Source organism: the organism of the source record quoted next, unplaced genomic scaffold (genome assembly GCF_019419815.1).
Source record: "Pyrus x bretschneideri cultivar Hongxiangsu unplaced genomic scaffold, Pyrus_bretschneideri_v1 Contig1, whole genome shotgun sequence".
Classification (NCBI taxonomy): domain Eukaryota; kingdom Viridiplantae; phylum Streptophyta; class Magnoliopsida; order Rosales; family Rosaceae; genus Pyrus; species Pyrus x bretschneideri.
Genome location: NW_025999390.1, coordinates 16251111 through 16265989, shown reverse-complemented (window position 1 = coordinate 16265989; position 14879 = coordinate 16251111). Strand labels below are relative to the sequence as shown.

Genomic DNA, 14879 nt, shown 5'->3' with positions numbered 1-14879 from the left:
GTATGCATGCTGCCCTGAATAATTGTGATGAAGTTGTTTGTGAGGTGCAAGTCTTTTAAGGAAGATGAAGTTGTTTGTGAGCAGCAAGTCTAGGATAAGGTGCAAGTCTTTTGAGGAAGATGAAGTTGTCAACAAATGTTTGTTATTTCTTTTACTTTATTTTTCAAATTTGGTTTGGCCTGGTGTAAACATTCAAGTAAATTCAATGTATTCAAGTAAATTTAAAATATTTTTTTAATGGATGAAGAATGGATTTGTCAATTTAAATTGCTGCCAGCAATTGCACCGCCTAAGCTTTACCTCTCTGCATTCACATGAAAAGTGAAGTACAAAATCAAGAACAGAAGTAGCGTAAATGATAGGACATTGTACATAAAGGAAACGACAAAATGAATATTTTAAATTGAGCAGATTTCAAAATTGTGCCTTGTCGATTTTATCCGACAGAGAATGCTCTTATTTATTCATTATTAATATATTCTCTGTCGGTTATATCCGACTCAAGTTCTGTCGGTTTTAGAGTATTTTCTGTCGGAAAATTCATTTCCTGACGTTGGCAATTCTGTCACTTATTATATCTGCCAATGCATTCATTTTCTGTCAAATTTTGCTTAATATTCGACAGTAATATACGTTTCTTGTCGATTATCATAGCGACACTAATAAATGGTTTCGTAGTAGTGCATTTTCCCTCTATAACAATGCAACTACAACTCGTAGAAAGCTTTGCACACTCTTGATCAAGACTGTGCGAAGCAAAATCAATTTATATGGTTCCTCCAAACCTTCAACTACTACAATATGTGGTTTGCCTCGCACACTCTTGATCAAGACTGTGTGAAGCAAAATCAATTTATACGGTTCCTCCAAACCATCAACTACTACAATATGTGGTTTGCCTCGCACAATCTTACTCAAGAATGTGGAAGCAAAATCTATATATATGGTCTCTCCCATATTTTATTGTCCCTAGTTTAAAAAAAATTCTGCCAAAAAAAATTAATTTAAAATTTTGAAATTAATTAAGCAATTAATTAATTATTAATTATTACATGTGGAGAAGGCAAACAAAGCTTCAACACATAGGAGGCAACTACATATGTCAAAAGCTTCACACAATCTTGATCAAGATAGTGTGAAGCAAAATCAATTTATGGTGCTCTAGGAATTAGGGGTGGGTTCGGTTCCGTTCGGTTCGGTTTTTTGCGAAAACCGGAAACCGAACCGAAATTACTGTTCGGTTCGGTTCGGTTCGGTTTTCTATCGGTTTGTGTTCGGTTCGGTTTGTATTCGGTTCGGTTTTCTCGGTTCGGTTTCGACCCGATTCGGTTTTTTTTTTTTTTTTTTTGCTTTTTTCCCCAAGTAGCTTAAAAAAAGTATATGAAAACAACTTGCATCCATTTTGTAATAAGTCCTATTTCAACATAATCGTCAAGACTCAAAATAAGCATTCCAAATTTCTAATATAATCATAGTCTCAACTCAAAGACAATGAAAATAAACATTCAATTCAAAGTTTAATTATAATCAAGTGTTCCAAAGTCCAAAGTTAAATAAACATCAAAGTTTAAATCTTCCAAAGTCCAAACTTAAAATAAACATCAAAGTTCAAGTATTCCACATCTAAAAGACTAAAATAAACATTCCAAATTTCAACTTTCAAGTGCCCCACAATGAGAGTGATCCACGTACTTTTTCAACGACAATTTTCTTGCTAACGCTTGGGTGGCCTAGGGGACAACATATCACCTTTTTTTGAACTTCCACTTGCCATTTCTACATAGAAATAATAAAAGAAAAGATACTAATTAAAATGTTATTTAAAATAATCTTAACAAAATCAAATGCAATAAAGGTTTAAGGGTTTTGTTAAAAAGATTAAAAAATTAAAAATAACCTCACAAATCCTGGAGGCATGAGGGTTCGAACCCATGCCTCCAGCTTGTAAAGTTTCATTGAAACCAACTTGGCGACAGGTTCTGTTTTGTTATGATTGTATGACTAAACTATTTATAAATATTCAAAAAAATTATATATATATCGGTTCGGTTCGGTTCGGTTTCCGAGCCTCAAAAATCGAAACCGAACTGGTCAGATTCGGTTCGGTTTGGTTTGACAATTTCGGTTCGGTTTTTTTACGGTTCGGTTTTTTTCGGCCTAGCTTCAACTATTCAAGTTATGTGCCTAAGCAAAATGTTGTACCTACAAAGCTTCAACCAAAAGCTTCTCCTACAAAGTTTCAACCAAAAAGCTTCTCCTACAAAGTTTCAACTAAAAAGCTTCACACACAAAGCCTCAACCAAAAAGCTTCTCCTACCCACAAAGCCTCAACCAAAAAAATTCACTTACAAAGCTTCAACCAAAAAGCTTCTCCTACAAAGCTTCAACCAAAAGCTTCTCCTACAAAGCTTCAACCCAAAAGTTTCACCGACAAAACCTCAACCCAAAAGTTTCACCTACAATGCTTCAACCACTCAAGTTATGTGCCCAAAGGAAAAGGCATCAACACTATAACATGTAAAAAGCTTCACACATTCTTGATCAAGACAGTGTTAAGCAAATCGATTTATAGGGTCCTATGACTAGCTTCAACCATTCAAGCTATGTGCCTAAAGGAAAAAGTTTCAACCATGCAAGCTATGTACACAAAGGAAAAGACTTCAAACACATTTTTTTTTCCCACAAAAAAAGAAAGAAGGAATTGGGCTTAAGAAAAAATATATATGCTTGGGCTACATCCAAAAAAGAAAAAGAAAAAAAAAAAGAATTTTTGAAGTGTTTTTTCTTCAATGACTCAAGAATATCAAGCCACCTCCTTCGACTATCCTTTTCACTTGGAAACTTAGGGGACTCCCACTATATGCTACTACACTTTGGTACTCAAAAGTTTTGTGATTACTCAGTGACTTTGGATTTTTCAAGTCCCCAACCAAGAAGTTTTCCTCACTCAAGAACTTAGGGGAGCACTGTTTGTACCATACTTGACCAATCCCGAAACTATCAAGTACTGGTCAACTTCATACCCTCAAGGACCCACTGAAGGATTCATGCTAAGGCACCCCTGCTGAAGCACAAGGGTTTCCCTCCAACCAGGAGGCCAATCACAGCACGACACATGTCAACATGAAAATAAAACTCATAGAGTCCCACATCGACCGCGGACAAAAGGTGGAGACTTTCCTTAACTATAAAAGAAGACCATTCTCCTACAATGAATCCCTAATGTTATTATTGTACTTAAATTAGTCATTAGAACCCACTAATGATGATTATGCTTGAACTTATGTATTTGTATAAACCCTTCACTATTAATGACAACTCCTTTACTCTGTGGACATAGCCAAACTTAGGGTGAACCACGTACATCTTGTGTTTGCTTCCCTATCTCTATCTCTTTACATATTATCCTCACTAGGTGACCGGAGCAACCGTGCGAAAGTTATAAACTCGACACTTTACGTTGTTCCAAAGTCTTGCTGATTTTGTGCATCAACATAGTTTAAAGTTTAAATACCAAGTTTAAACTTTTAGCTAGAATATATGTTTTTTTAACTGCTTCTACTATATTTTAAGAATGATCAGCTACAAATTAAAGCAATTAAGCGTTTAGTAAACTATATTTTAGAAGTGTTGTGAGTATGAAAAACAGTGTAAAAGCATTTGGTAAAATTTAATGTAAAGGGGATATAATTGTATATAATGACAAAAATAAACATGATACTGGGGGCGATGCCAACGACAATAACGGCGAGGGCAATGATTGTGATGGTGGTGGTGGTGGTGCCAATAAAGGGGTGTGGCGCTTGGGCTACAATAAGGGGTACGGTGGTTGGGTTGCAAAGTTAACAATAGTGGCAAGGGCAACAACAACAACGATGGTGCCGGTTTCGTATATGATAGTGGTGGCGGTGGTGGCAACGATGGTAGTGGAAGTTGTGGTTGTGGTGGTAGTGGTGACGGTTATGGTTGTGGTGGTGGTCATGGCAATGGTGGTGTAAGAGGTTAGGTTTGGTAGTGGTAGGTGATGGCAATCACATTATTCTCTAAGTATAAAATGTGTCTAGAAAGATAAATAATATCATTTTTTTTTATAGTTTAATAAGAGTATTATAGGAATTAAAAATATTTATTAATGTATTCCTTCAAATTTTCCTATGCTTATAAATGTCTTCCTTCAAATTGTCCTATGCTTATTAATGTCTTCTTTCAAATTATGGCTTAATCCAAGTAGAATTTTGAACTTGGTAGTTTGCCTTAAAATTGATACATATATTTAATATAAATTTGCATTATGTCCACGATATGGGATAATAAGTTATTTTGTAAACTTAATTTAGGAAATCAGTTTCATCTTACTCTTTAATTAAGTTACAATATTCTAGTACAACACAATAACTTCTTCACCGAAAAAGCTCACAATATCTTCGTTTGACTCGAAAAGGTTACCAAAATCATTTGTTTAATGAATACTATATTATAGTGGTATTCCTTTTCACTTATAAATGAGAGATCTTATGTTCGATTCTCGTTAAAAACGAGTTTGAACCATATTATTGTTAGCATATTGTGATGTTAAGTTCACCCTCTCTCCTCAGAGTAGATAATATGTTCAAAAAATGAAAACCAGAAAAACGGGGAAAGTAGCATTAGGGCTATGTACCAAAGAAAATAAAGAAACAAAGCATTAGGCTTTAGTGTAGAATTGCACATCAACTGAAGCTCCACAACACCACGTGTAAAATACTTTTGAAATCTTTAAGCCGACGCATTGTTCACTTTTGTTTAAAATAAATACCCATCAGTGCTTTAAGTGAAAATAATTGTTTATTTTCAGTCCAAACACAATTCAATTAAAGAACAAGACAGAGTCGCGAAAATTTATACACAAAATTCACATTCGCACTACGACGATGACGACAATTGTGAATGGGTCGATAAGTTAGGAGCCTCCGGCTACGTTTGAGACAATGGCAATGGACCCTGAGCTTAAGACGATGATTAAAAATGATTTGGACAGGTTTGTGAGGCGTAGGGAGTCCTATAATTCCATTCGCATTTTACTCACCCACGTCAACGGTTGTTTTTCTCTTCCATGTCGTCCAAATATAATATAAAAAATGTGATATTAATGGCTTAATATCCATGTCGTCCGCCCAAAACTCTAAACATGCAGACTAGTTATACCATGTGATGCTTAACGCTTTTTCGACAAAGTTGACACAACTGTGATAAAGTAAGATAAAAATTGAGTTTTGTATGATTAAGCGAAAACAAATTTAGTTATGAAACTAAAAATCAAGTCTCAAGAACATAGTAAAAAAAAAAGCCTTTACTAAATAGTTAATACTTACAAAAGCGTAATATTAGGGAGGTCAAATTTTTAAACAAATTGTGTAAACCAAATTATGTGGTTGTTGATGATTGTATTATTAATTAACTATTGATTAACGTACTTATTTATTATTAGTGACACATCATTTGACTTAAAGAATTGGTCTCCCTTCATATGTTGGTGGGTTCTACCCTTGTCACATTTTTATATCACATTTTTACCAAAAAAAAAAGAATTCGCATATGTTGGAGGGTTTTACTTTTATTAAAAATGTGGTACAAATATAATATAAGAAATGTGATAAGTATTCTTTACACTCAAATCAATTAAGGGAAATCAATTTTTACAGCTATGGAGGCTTTTCTTTTGCATTCTCTGAAAATGCATTTGTTGTCATCTGCATTCTCGTTAATTGGATTATTTATGCCAACTCAAACCTTCATGGTATCGAGCATAATGGTTGGGTGCTATTCTCTGAAAGTCCCTTTTAATCCTTTTAGAGAGAATGCAAATTGGAATTAGATTCGGTGCTATTTCATATTCTAAATTCTTGCTGGCATGCTTGATATTCCCAATCTCCTCGATACAAGAATCTTGTTTACTGATTGTAGGCATTACTGTTGTTATGCATTGAGGATTAGTTGTCATTGATAAAACTAAATTGAGCTTGGATTTATTCAACCTTATAAGTAGTTAGTTGAACATTGAAGTGCTTAATTTGCTCAAAACCAATTGGGTATTCGTCTGTTTAGCAATTATGATCTTTGGAAAGTCCAAAAATATTGAATTTTTAAGCCACCCATTTTCTGCTATTAAGCGCGATTGTATTGATCCCATTTTAATTTTCCTAGCTTAAAGTTGCATTCTTGGAACCTAATACGTCAATTTTTGAGCTAAACTTCAGCAGTTGGGTGCTTTTTGGGCTACAATATATATGTTCCAGGAAGTAGAAGGTCAAAACCATCAGTAGATGTGAGTTAAGTCATTTGGCGCCCACCCCTTACACCCGAATTAGAATTCCCTTGTTCTTTTAAAGATATTTTATGTGATGCTTAGTAGTTTGGATGGATTGTGCAAGATTAATGCTTACTTTTATTGTTCATTTGGTATCAAAACTAATGGAAATTTCACTTCTTTATTCAGTTTTTTTTTTCTATTGGGGCAAATGAATAGAAACAAGTAACACTGCATGCATCCTTCGTGTTTTGTGATATAATTGTGTTTGCACCTTGTTAAGTACCACCTTGGCCTTGACTTGTCATGAAAAATAGTTCCCATTTAGTCCAGGTAGCCCACTTTTATCAGGCTTGGCCTTATAAGTATTGGGACACTGCGTAGCACTAAAGCAGAATGATATAATTGTGTTTTGTGTTTCAAATTTAGTCTAGTAAGCCAAATCTTGTTCTGTGATTCTAAAATAATTGTGTTTTGTGGGTGTGTTGCAGATTTTTGGGTGTTCGATATGCAAATTCTTCCTTGAAGTAACTATGTAATTTGGCGGTACATCTTGATGATGTTGAATACGACATTGCCCCATGACGTATAGCCATGCTTCACATTTTGTAAAACCCTTATGGAGTTTTATTAATTAGTTGATTTGGAAGATTGTACTTTGATATATATATATATGATGTTAGACTGTTAGTCAATGTTTTTAATTTTGGTTAAAAGATCTGTAATTAGTATTGGAATGCAAAATCTAAAAAATAAAAAATAATAAAAAAAATTGTGAATGGATGTTAACGGATGACTTATTAAATTAACGGGTTGGATTTGGATGACCCATTAGTTTAAAGGGTTGAGTTCAGGTGACCCGTTAAATTAACGGGTCGGGTTCAAACCCAGTAAACCCAACCCGTTTACAAGTGTAATGACCCATTGTGAAACCCCGTCCCAAATTATGTATATTTTCATTTTAACAAACTTATGAAATTACTATTTTGCCCCCTATCCATTACCCAATCCGGATTTTTTCCCCTCTCTTTTTGGATTTCTTCCTATTAATTTTAACACATTCCCCTCCTATCTGCCAGCCACGTGGCAGCTCCCTATCTCCTTCTTTCTTCTTCTCTCCTCTCCCCCAAGTCACTCACTTCTCAACTCACACTATCTCTCCCTTTCGCAGATCTCTCTCTCTCTCTTGGTGCTCTCTCCTCTCTGACAACACACACACACAAACCTTCGAACCCACGACCTACAGACACCAACCCTGGAACCCAGGACCAAGAAGGTAGCACCATGGAAACTGGTGCAAGGGTTTAGAGACTCTGGCAAGCCCCGGGACTTTTGAACCAAACTCCAGCCGACTTTGGCCACCTCACGGCGTGTTGTGGTATGAATCTCTTCCTTTCCTCCTAAGTTTCAATTTGATAGCTAAATCGCACCCTAGAGGTTGAGTAACGGAGTTGATCGGAGCCCAGGAAGCTCCAGTCTTCTCCCTCGCAAAATCGAGTCATACCCGACCCGAGACCCTAAATCGGGTCCTCTAGCCCAGAGCTTTGGGCCGGGCTTTCAAGCCCAAAGCCCGTTAGAACCTAAACCCAAAATCCCTTTGAACCTAGGCCTTTGGGCCGTGCTGGTGGCTTTTCTGGCTAACTTTCTGGCGATCCATCTCAACGTGTGGCCATTGGGGTCGCCGCCTTGCGGCAGCGCGTGGGGGTACCTGAGGTCCCTCCTTATGTTTTTCGATGTCCTAAATCCGTTTATGACGTTCGTTTTCTGAAATTCAATCGTTATGGTAGAGTTTTATCAATTGTACCCTTTATGTGCTTAGGTGCGTTTTTTAACAGTGATTCCGTCCTTCTATTTCGCACAGCACTTCGACGACATAGTATCTGTGAGTGAACCCCTTCTAAAATGCATATTTTACTATTAGAAATGCATACATGAAAAGCATGATTTAATGGTTACGTTTTATGAAACGTTTATGAGTAAATTGGATTTACACTTTATGAAATATCATGCTTTACTAAGAATATTTTGGAATACCATACTTTATCGATTTTTACGTTCTTTGTAGTATATATGATGGATGGTTATATACTATGAAGATGTTTTGAGATATGATGTTTGAGCTACTGAGCTCTATTGAGATATATGTCTTATGTTGGAAAAATTATATTCATTGATTTTTGTGCTTATCTTGTGGTCACTATATATATGCCTTCGGGTGGGTGATGTAGGAGCCTACGGGCGAATGAAGTTTCCTATATGCCTTCAGGCGAATGAAGAGTTCTCTATGCCTTCGGGCAATACTGATACCACTATTTAGCACATTATATATGATATATGTTTTACGAAGGTTTTATGGCATGCTAGGGTTTTTGGAAAAATCTATTACATAGTATTGAGTTTTCATAAAACCTTGGGGGGTTAGTACGTTGTTGAATAACGGTTTCAGTATTATATATATATATATATATCAACTTGGTCCACTCATGTTTGTTTTGCGCCCCCTCAAGACATAGGAACGAAGCATACGATCTAAGCTATAAGGCATTCCCTTACCAATGATATCGTGTCATCCTCTCTACTTTTGACATCACTTGTAATAGCACTTTCTGTTACACCATCCACTTATATTATAAATTAGATGTATGCTCTGAACATGTTATGCATTATCACCATCATTTTATTGACGGCTGAATATTATTATTATGTAGTTCGAGCAAAATTTATATGCATGTTTCACATGTTCTCGGCATATGTATTTATTAAATGGCTTGCATCACCTTGGGTGTTGACTAGTACATGGCCACCCCGCTGTCCTTCAGACATCGGGATCGGGGCGTGTCACCCGTCCTCGATTCTTACAGAACGGAAGGATAATTTTGTATTTTCATTATGGTTGGGTTAGATATTTTGAAACGTTGTTTTTTAGGTCTTAAATTGTGTGCCTTGTGGGGCCCACTCGTTTTAGTTTGGCCCCCATCCCATTTTTCCTTCCATTCTCTTTTATCTCCTCGTAAGGTTCTCTCTTTTACTTCTCTCCCTCAACTCTCTCTCATTTCTCTTTTCTCTCTCTTTACAAACGCAGAGGATAACACCGTACCCACCGCCATGTTTCGACGAGTTTCAACCATTAACAACCATCTCGTTACTCCCCTTAAACTCCCCTCTCAACCCTGCAACATCATCCCCGCGGCAAAGCTACCATCGCTGACAAGTTCCTCGACTTCCCAACATAAGGGTAAGGTTCTAACCCTTTTGGTTGTCCTTCCCTCGTCTCTGGTTGAAGACTAACTCTTTTGTACATGTTTTGGTTGTCGAAACTACAAAGAAACACCTCGAGGAGACTTCCCCAGATTCTGGCAAGAATTCCGTGACTTCCAGGCCGTTTTCCGGCCAACTCCGGCCATAATTGAGGAAACTAATGGTATGATTCAAATCCTTATTCTTTGGGCTTCAATTTGGTATATTGTATGACTTATTTTGGTTAAGTTTTGGGGTTGAACGGAGCTAGAAAGCTCTGGTATTTTTCTTCGTCAAAACCAGCCAACTCGACTTGAAATAGGTCGACTTGACCCGTAAATCCAAACTTATTCCAAACCCTAGCCCAAAACCCTGCTACTTAACCCAAACCCAACCAACCCAGCCCAATCTTAGTAACTTAGCCCAACCCAAAACTCTGATCCAAACCTAGAAACCGGGCCTAACTCTTTAACTAGGCCCAACCCAGCTACCCGGCCCAAACCCAGTTTCGACCCAACCCAAATCCGAACCGGATCATCCCGACCCGACTCGGATGGAATATTCTATTAGGGAATAAATTATGTCAAGGCATATTCTCTGGAATATTCCTAGAATATTCTATGTGGACTTTTTGTTGACTTTTACGAAATTTACCCATGACTCTTCTTAGGGTAATTCGACACCCTGATTACGAATCCGACGTCCGTTTTCCCAAATTCAATTGGTTTTAGTATAGTTTTATTAACTGGTCCCTTTATGTGCGTAGGTGCAATTGTTTGTGGCATTTCCGTCTTCCATAGTTTGCACGGCTCTTCGATGGCGAAGTATCTGTGAATGGACCCCTTCCAAAATGCATGATTTTACTATTAGAAATGTATACATGAAAATCATGATTTAATGGTTACGTTTTATGAAACGTTTATGAGTAAATTGGATTTACGCTTACTGATATTTCATGCTTTCCTGGATTTACTTTCACTAAGATATTGATGAACATGATTTATGATATGATGTTTAAGCTATTTGAGCTCCAATGAGATATATTTTGGAAAGATTATGTTTAATGATTTTTGTGCTTATCTAATGGTCACTATATGCCTACGGGCGAATGATATCTATATATGGTTTCGGCTGGGTGTTGTAGGGGCCTACGGGTGAATGAAGGCCTTCGGGCGAATGAAGAGTTCTGTATGCCCTCGGGTGATACTGATACCACTACTAAGCACATTATATATGATATATGTTTTATTAAGTTTTATGACTAGGGTTTTCGAAAAACTTATTACATATTACACTATTGAGTTTTCTTAAACTTTGGGGGTTGGTACATTGAAGAATAACTGTTTTAGTATTACTTATATATCAACTTGATCCACTCATGTTTTGTTTTGCTCCCCCTTAGGACTTAGAATCGGCATCAAGACACTCCAGATTCAGCATCTTCGAGTCCACTCGGTGTAGGACCTATCCTTTTGTTCATTAAATTTTATATTATTCCTTTTTAGTGTCTCGGATTAGTTGTATACTCTGAACACATTCCACAATTGCATACTCATTATAATTAAATTTACAAGTTTTATATATGTTGGTTATTTGTTTTTAGTTCTCATGCATCCTAATATGGCTTCGTCACCTTCAGGTGTCGGCCGGCACATGCCTACCCTAGTATGTTGGATAATATCAGGGTCCGGCGTGTCAACATGTCTACCCACTTCTCATATTAAGGTATAACCATGCACACCACCTGCACATTACGAAAAAAGTTTCACACAAAATTCTGCAATTGAACACTTGAACTAGAAATTGTTCCATCCTAGTCTTGTAGCACGTCAAAACTTGAAATTTATTCCACAACCCATACGCCCCAACATGAAATGCAAACCCTAATTTAACTTCTAAGTATTAATTCATCTTACAAACAACTCATTTATTCCATAAATCATTGATGAAGGAATTTGGAACTAAACACCATACCTTACTATGCCTGCCAAAGCTTTAGTCGCAAAAAAAATGGAACTTTCTGGCCAAAACAACAAATATGGTGACTCACTCTTCTGACCTCTCTCTCTCTCTCACATCACTTTGTTCGAAATCAGGGTATGAGGTGAACCCAAAGCCCAACTCACTCATCTCGCCTTCTTTTGGACTTCCATCTCTTCAAAATCTGAGCTTAAAGATCTGAGGAAGGGAGAGAGTAGAGAGACAGAAAGTGAGAGAAGAGAGAGAGAGGGGAAATGAGAGAGCAGAGAGAGAAATCAGAAAATGGGAGGAATAACCCATTTATATGTGGGTGTTTTAGTAATTTTGATTCTGTGCATGGTGTGCATAACCGGTTTGTCCTATTTCTTTCTTAAGATTAAGAAATTGTCCCATTTTGGGTATTTCCCTAAAATTTTTGCAATGTTCACAGCTAGCATGAGGTGAAGGTGCTAGCCGACAGGTCCAAGTATCGAAAACATACTTGACATGTAGTCAATACTCAAAATTTAAAGAGTCCCAAATCAAACAGAAAGCATGAACGGTTGATGAGACTTAATAACAAGGGTAATGCTAGCAAGACTAAATTTATATAAGAAAATATAGAATGGGCATGGGGAAATAATTCCATATTCATCCGAACAAATCCATACGCTCCCATTTTTAATAAGGTTCCGACTAAAAGTCCATGCCATACTCAAAAAAAAAAAAAAGCTCTAACGACCTTCAACAAATGGGTATCTGTACCCAAAATCAACACAAGTGGGTAGATAGAGAATACCTAGAGAAGCGAGACAACTCTCTCTAAGGAACTCAGCAAAATAGCCCCGTAACTTCGGGAGAAAGGTGCCCCCTTGGGTTAAATTTTGTAAATTAAATAGCATAAAAGTTGATGATTGAATTATTACTTAAGTGTTGATTAATGTGCTTATTTTTTATTGTTGACACATCATTTAGTTTTCAAATTTAATCTGCCTAATATTACACTACTAATAATAGCTACTGAATTGCCGACGCCAAAGTCAAGTTCCCAAGTCCATGACATTGTCGGTTTTACTTTTATTCCACCTTTTCCTTTCTTTGGCCCCAAGAAATCGCAGCTGCAGCATCACCCGAATCTTTCCTCTCCATTCGCATCAACTTATGATAAAATTACTAAACAGTCCATACCATTTCTTCTGTTAGCCAAAAGATCATTACATCTATAAAAACTCTGCACCAAAATCACTTCTCTCAAATTCTAAAAACAGAGCCGCCATTTTCCATAAAACGTCAAGAATGTTCTCTCTCAACAAACTGAAAGACCAGATGCCGACGACGGCGTCGTCGATGTTCTCCGTCTACGCCTCCATCACCACATTCATGATGCTGTTCCGCTCCGTCGCGAGCGACCTCATCCCCGCCCCCTTCCGCTCCTACATCTACAAAGCCCTGAATTACCTTTTTGCTCCTCTCTTCTCCCGTGACCTCACTCTCGTAGTCGATGAGCTCTCTGGCATGACCCGCAACCAAGTCTACGACGCAGCCGAGGTTTACCTGCGGACCAAGATCGGGCCCCACACCGAGCGCCTCCGCGTCAGCAAAGCTCCCCGGAAGAAGAACATCGGCGTCGCCATCGACAAGGACGAGGAAGTTTCCGACACCTTCGACGATGCCGTCAAGCTCAAGTGGCGGTTTATCTCGGAGACCAATAAGGGGAAGAACGACAGTACATCCGAAAGGCGGTATTTTGAGCTGACATTTCGTAGGAAATACATGGACAAGGTGATTTCCTCGTACCTGCCTTATGTTCTTGCTCAGGCCGACGCCATTAAAGCAGAGGAGAAGGCGGTGAAGCTCTACACCCGCCACCTCTGGTCGAGATACAACGACGATGACGTGGCGAATTCCGAATGGGGGTCTGTGAACCTGGAGCACCCGTCGACTTTCGACACCATGGCGATGGACCCGGAGATGAAGAAAATAATCGTGGAGGATTTGGAGAGGTTTGTGAGGAGGAAGGAGTTTTATAAGAAGGTGGGGAAAGCTTGGAAAAGGGGCTACTTGCTGTACGGGCCGCCAGGGACGGGTAAATCGAGCTTGATCGCCGCCATGGCTAACTACCTCAAGTTTGATGTGTTCGATTTGGAGCTCAATAGCATTTACAGTGACTCTCAGTTGAAGAAGGTTTTGCTGTCCACTACCAATCGTTCTATTTTGGTAATTGAGGACATTGATTGCTGCAGGGTGGATGTTGGCAACCGGGATTCGGATTCGGATTCGGACTCGGATTCCGATTCGGACAGGAGCCGGGTTAGTACTCTTTTTTTTCGATGCCCTTTGTTTGATGAATCAAGGTTCAATGTTTTGCCAAATGAAGCTCTAAGTTTCAAATTTTTATTGTAGTAGCCTATTAGTACGTTGCATCCTCCCTGTTTATCATGTTATTTTCAAATGGGCATTGGCATTGGGTTGCAACTTTACATGGACTTAATGTTTAATTTGCAGGTGACACTTTCGGGTCTACTGAACTTTATTGATGGATTGTGGTCAAGCTGTGGAGATGAGAGGATCCTTGTGTTCACCACGAACCACAAAGACCGACTGGACCCGGCATTGCTGCGTCCGGGTCGAATGGACCTGCACATTCACATGTCCTATTGCACCACAGCTGGGTACAGGATCTTGGCCTCTAACTACCTTGGCATTCAAGAACACAACCGCCATCGCCTCTGCGGAGAAATTGAAGGGCTGATTGAGAGCACAGAGGTCACCCCTGCAGAGGTTGCTGAGGAGCTGATGAAGAGTGATGATGCTAATGTGGCTCTTCAAGGACTTGTCAACCTGCTCAAAGGTAAGAAGGCTGAGAGCAAGAAGAAGGAAACATCGCTGCCGTCGGTTAAGAAGCAACAGCGGCACAGAAAAGGGATCAAAAAGTTGCTGCACATCCGTCTTCCATGGTCGAAACCTGATGCTTGTTGCCTGGCACCTCCCATGTCCTAGTTTAATGTTTCAATCTTAGATAATTAACCCTTAAACCCTTTCGGAAATCTCTGGCTAGTTTCAAGCTCTCTTTTGTGAATCTTATGTGATTTAAGGACTTGCTGAACTTGGTTTTATGAATTCGTGAATGTAAACACAGGAAATTAGATGGAATTGCAGCACAAGAGTTTAACCTACCTTTTTTTCTTTGACAAAGCGATATGGTAATTCATTCTAAATCTAAATTAGGTCTGCAATGTGCTTCATACTTTGCATTCAAGTTCGAATTCTTTTTTTCGTAATTTAGAGTTAAACAGACGTTAATCATAAATTTAAAAAATAAAAGGGGTCAAGTTAAATTTCAAAACTAGTGGGGTGCCGTCTTAACCCTATGTGATAGGTGGAATATCAATCTTTT

General features: G+C 38.2%; 1 protein-coding gene across 1 annotated transcript; it reads left to right on the top strand.

Moving 5' to 3' along the window:
* The first annotated feature begins 12751 nt into the window (after positions 1-12751).
* LOC125479608 (AAA-ATPase At2g18190-like) lies at positions 12752-14658 on the top strand. Its single transcript, XM_048589138.1, has 2 exons — positions 12752-13792; positions 13988-14658. The coding sequence occupies exons 1-2, from the start codon at positions 12779-12781 to the stop codon at positions 14480-14482; spliced, it is 1509 nt and encodes a 502-aa protein (XP_048445095.1). The 5' UTR covers positions 12752-12778; the 3' UTR covers positions 14483-14658.
* Positions 14659-14879: the final 221 nt, after the last annotated feature.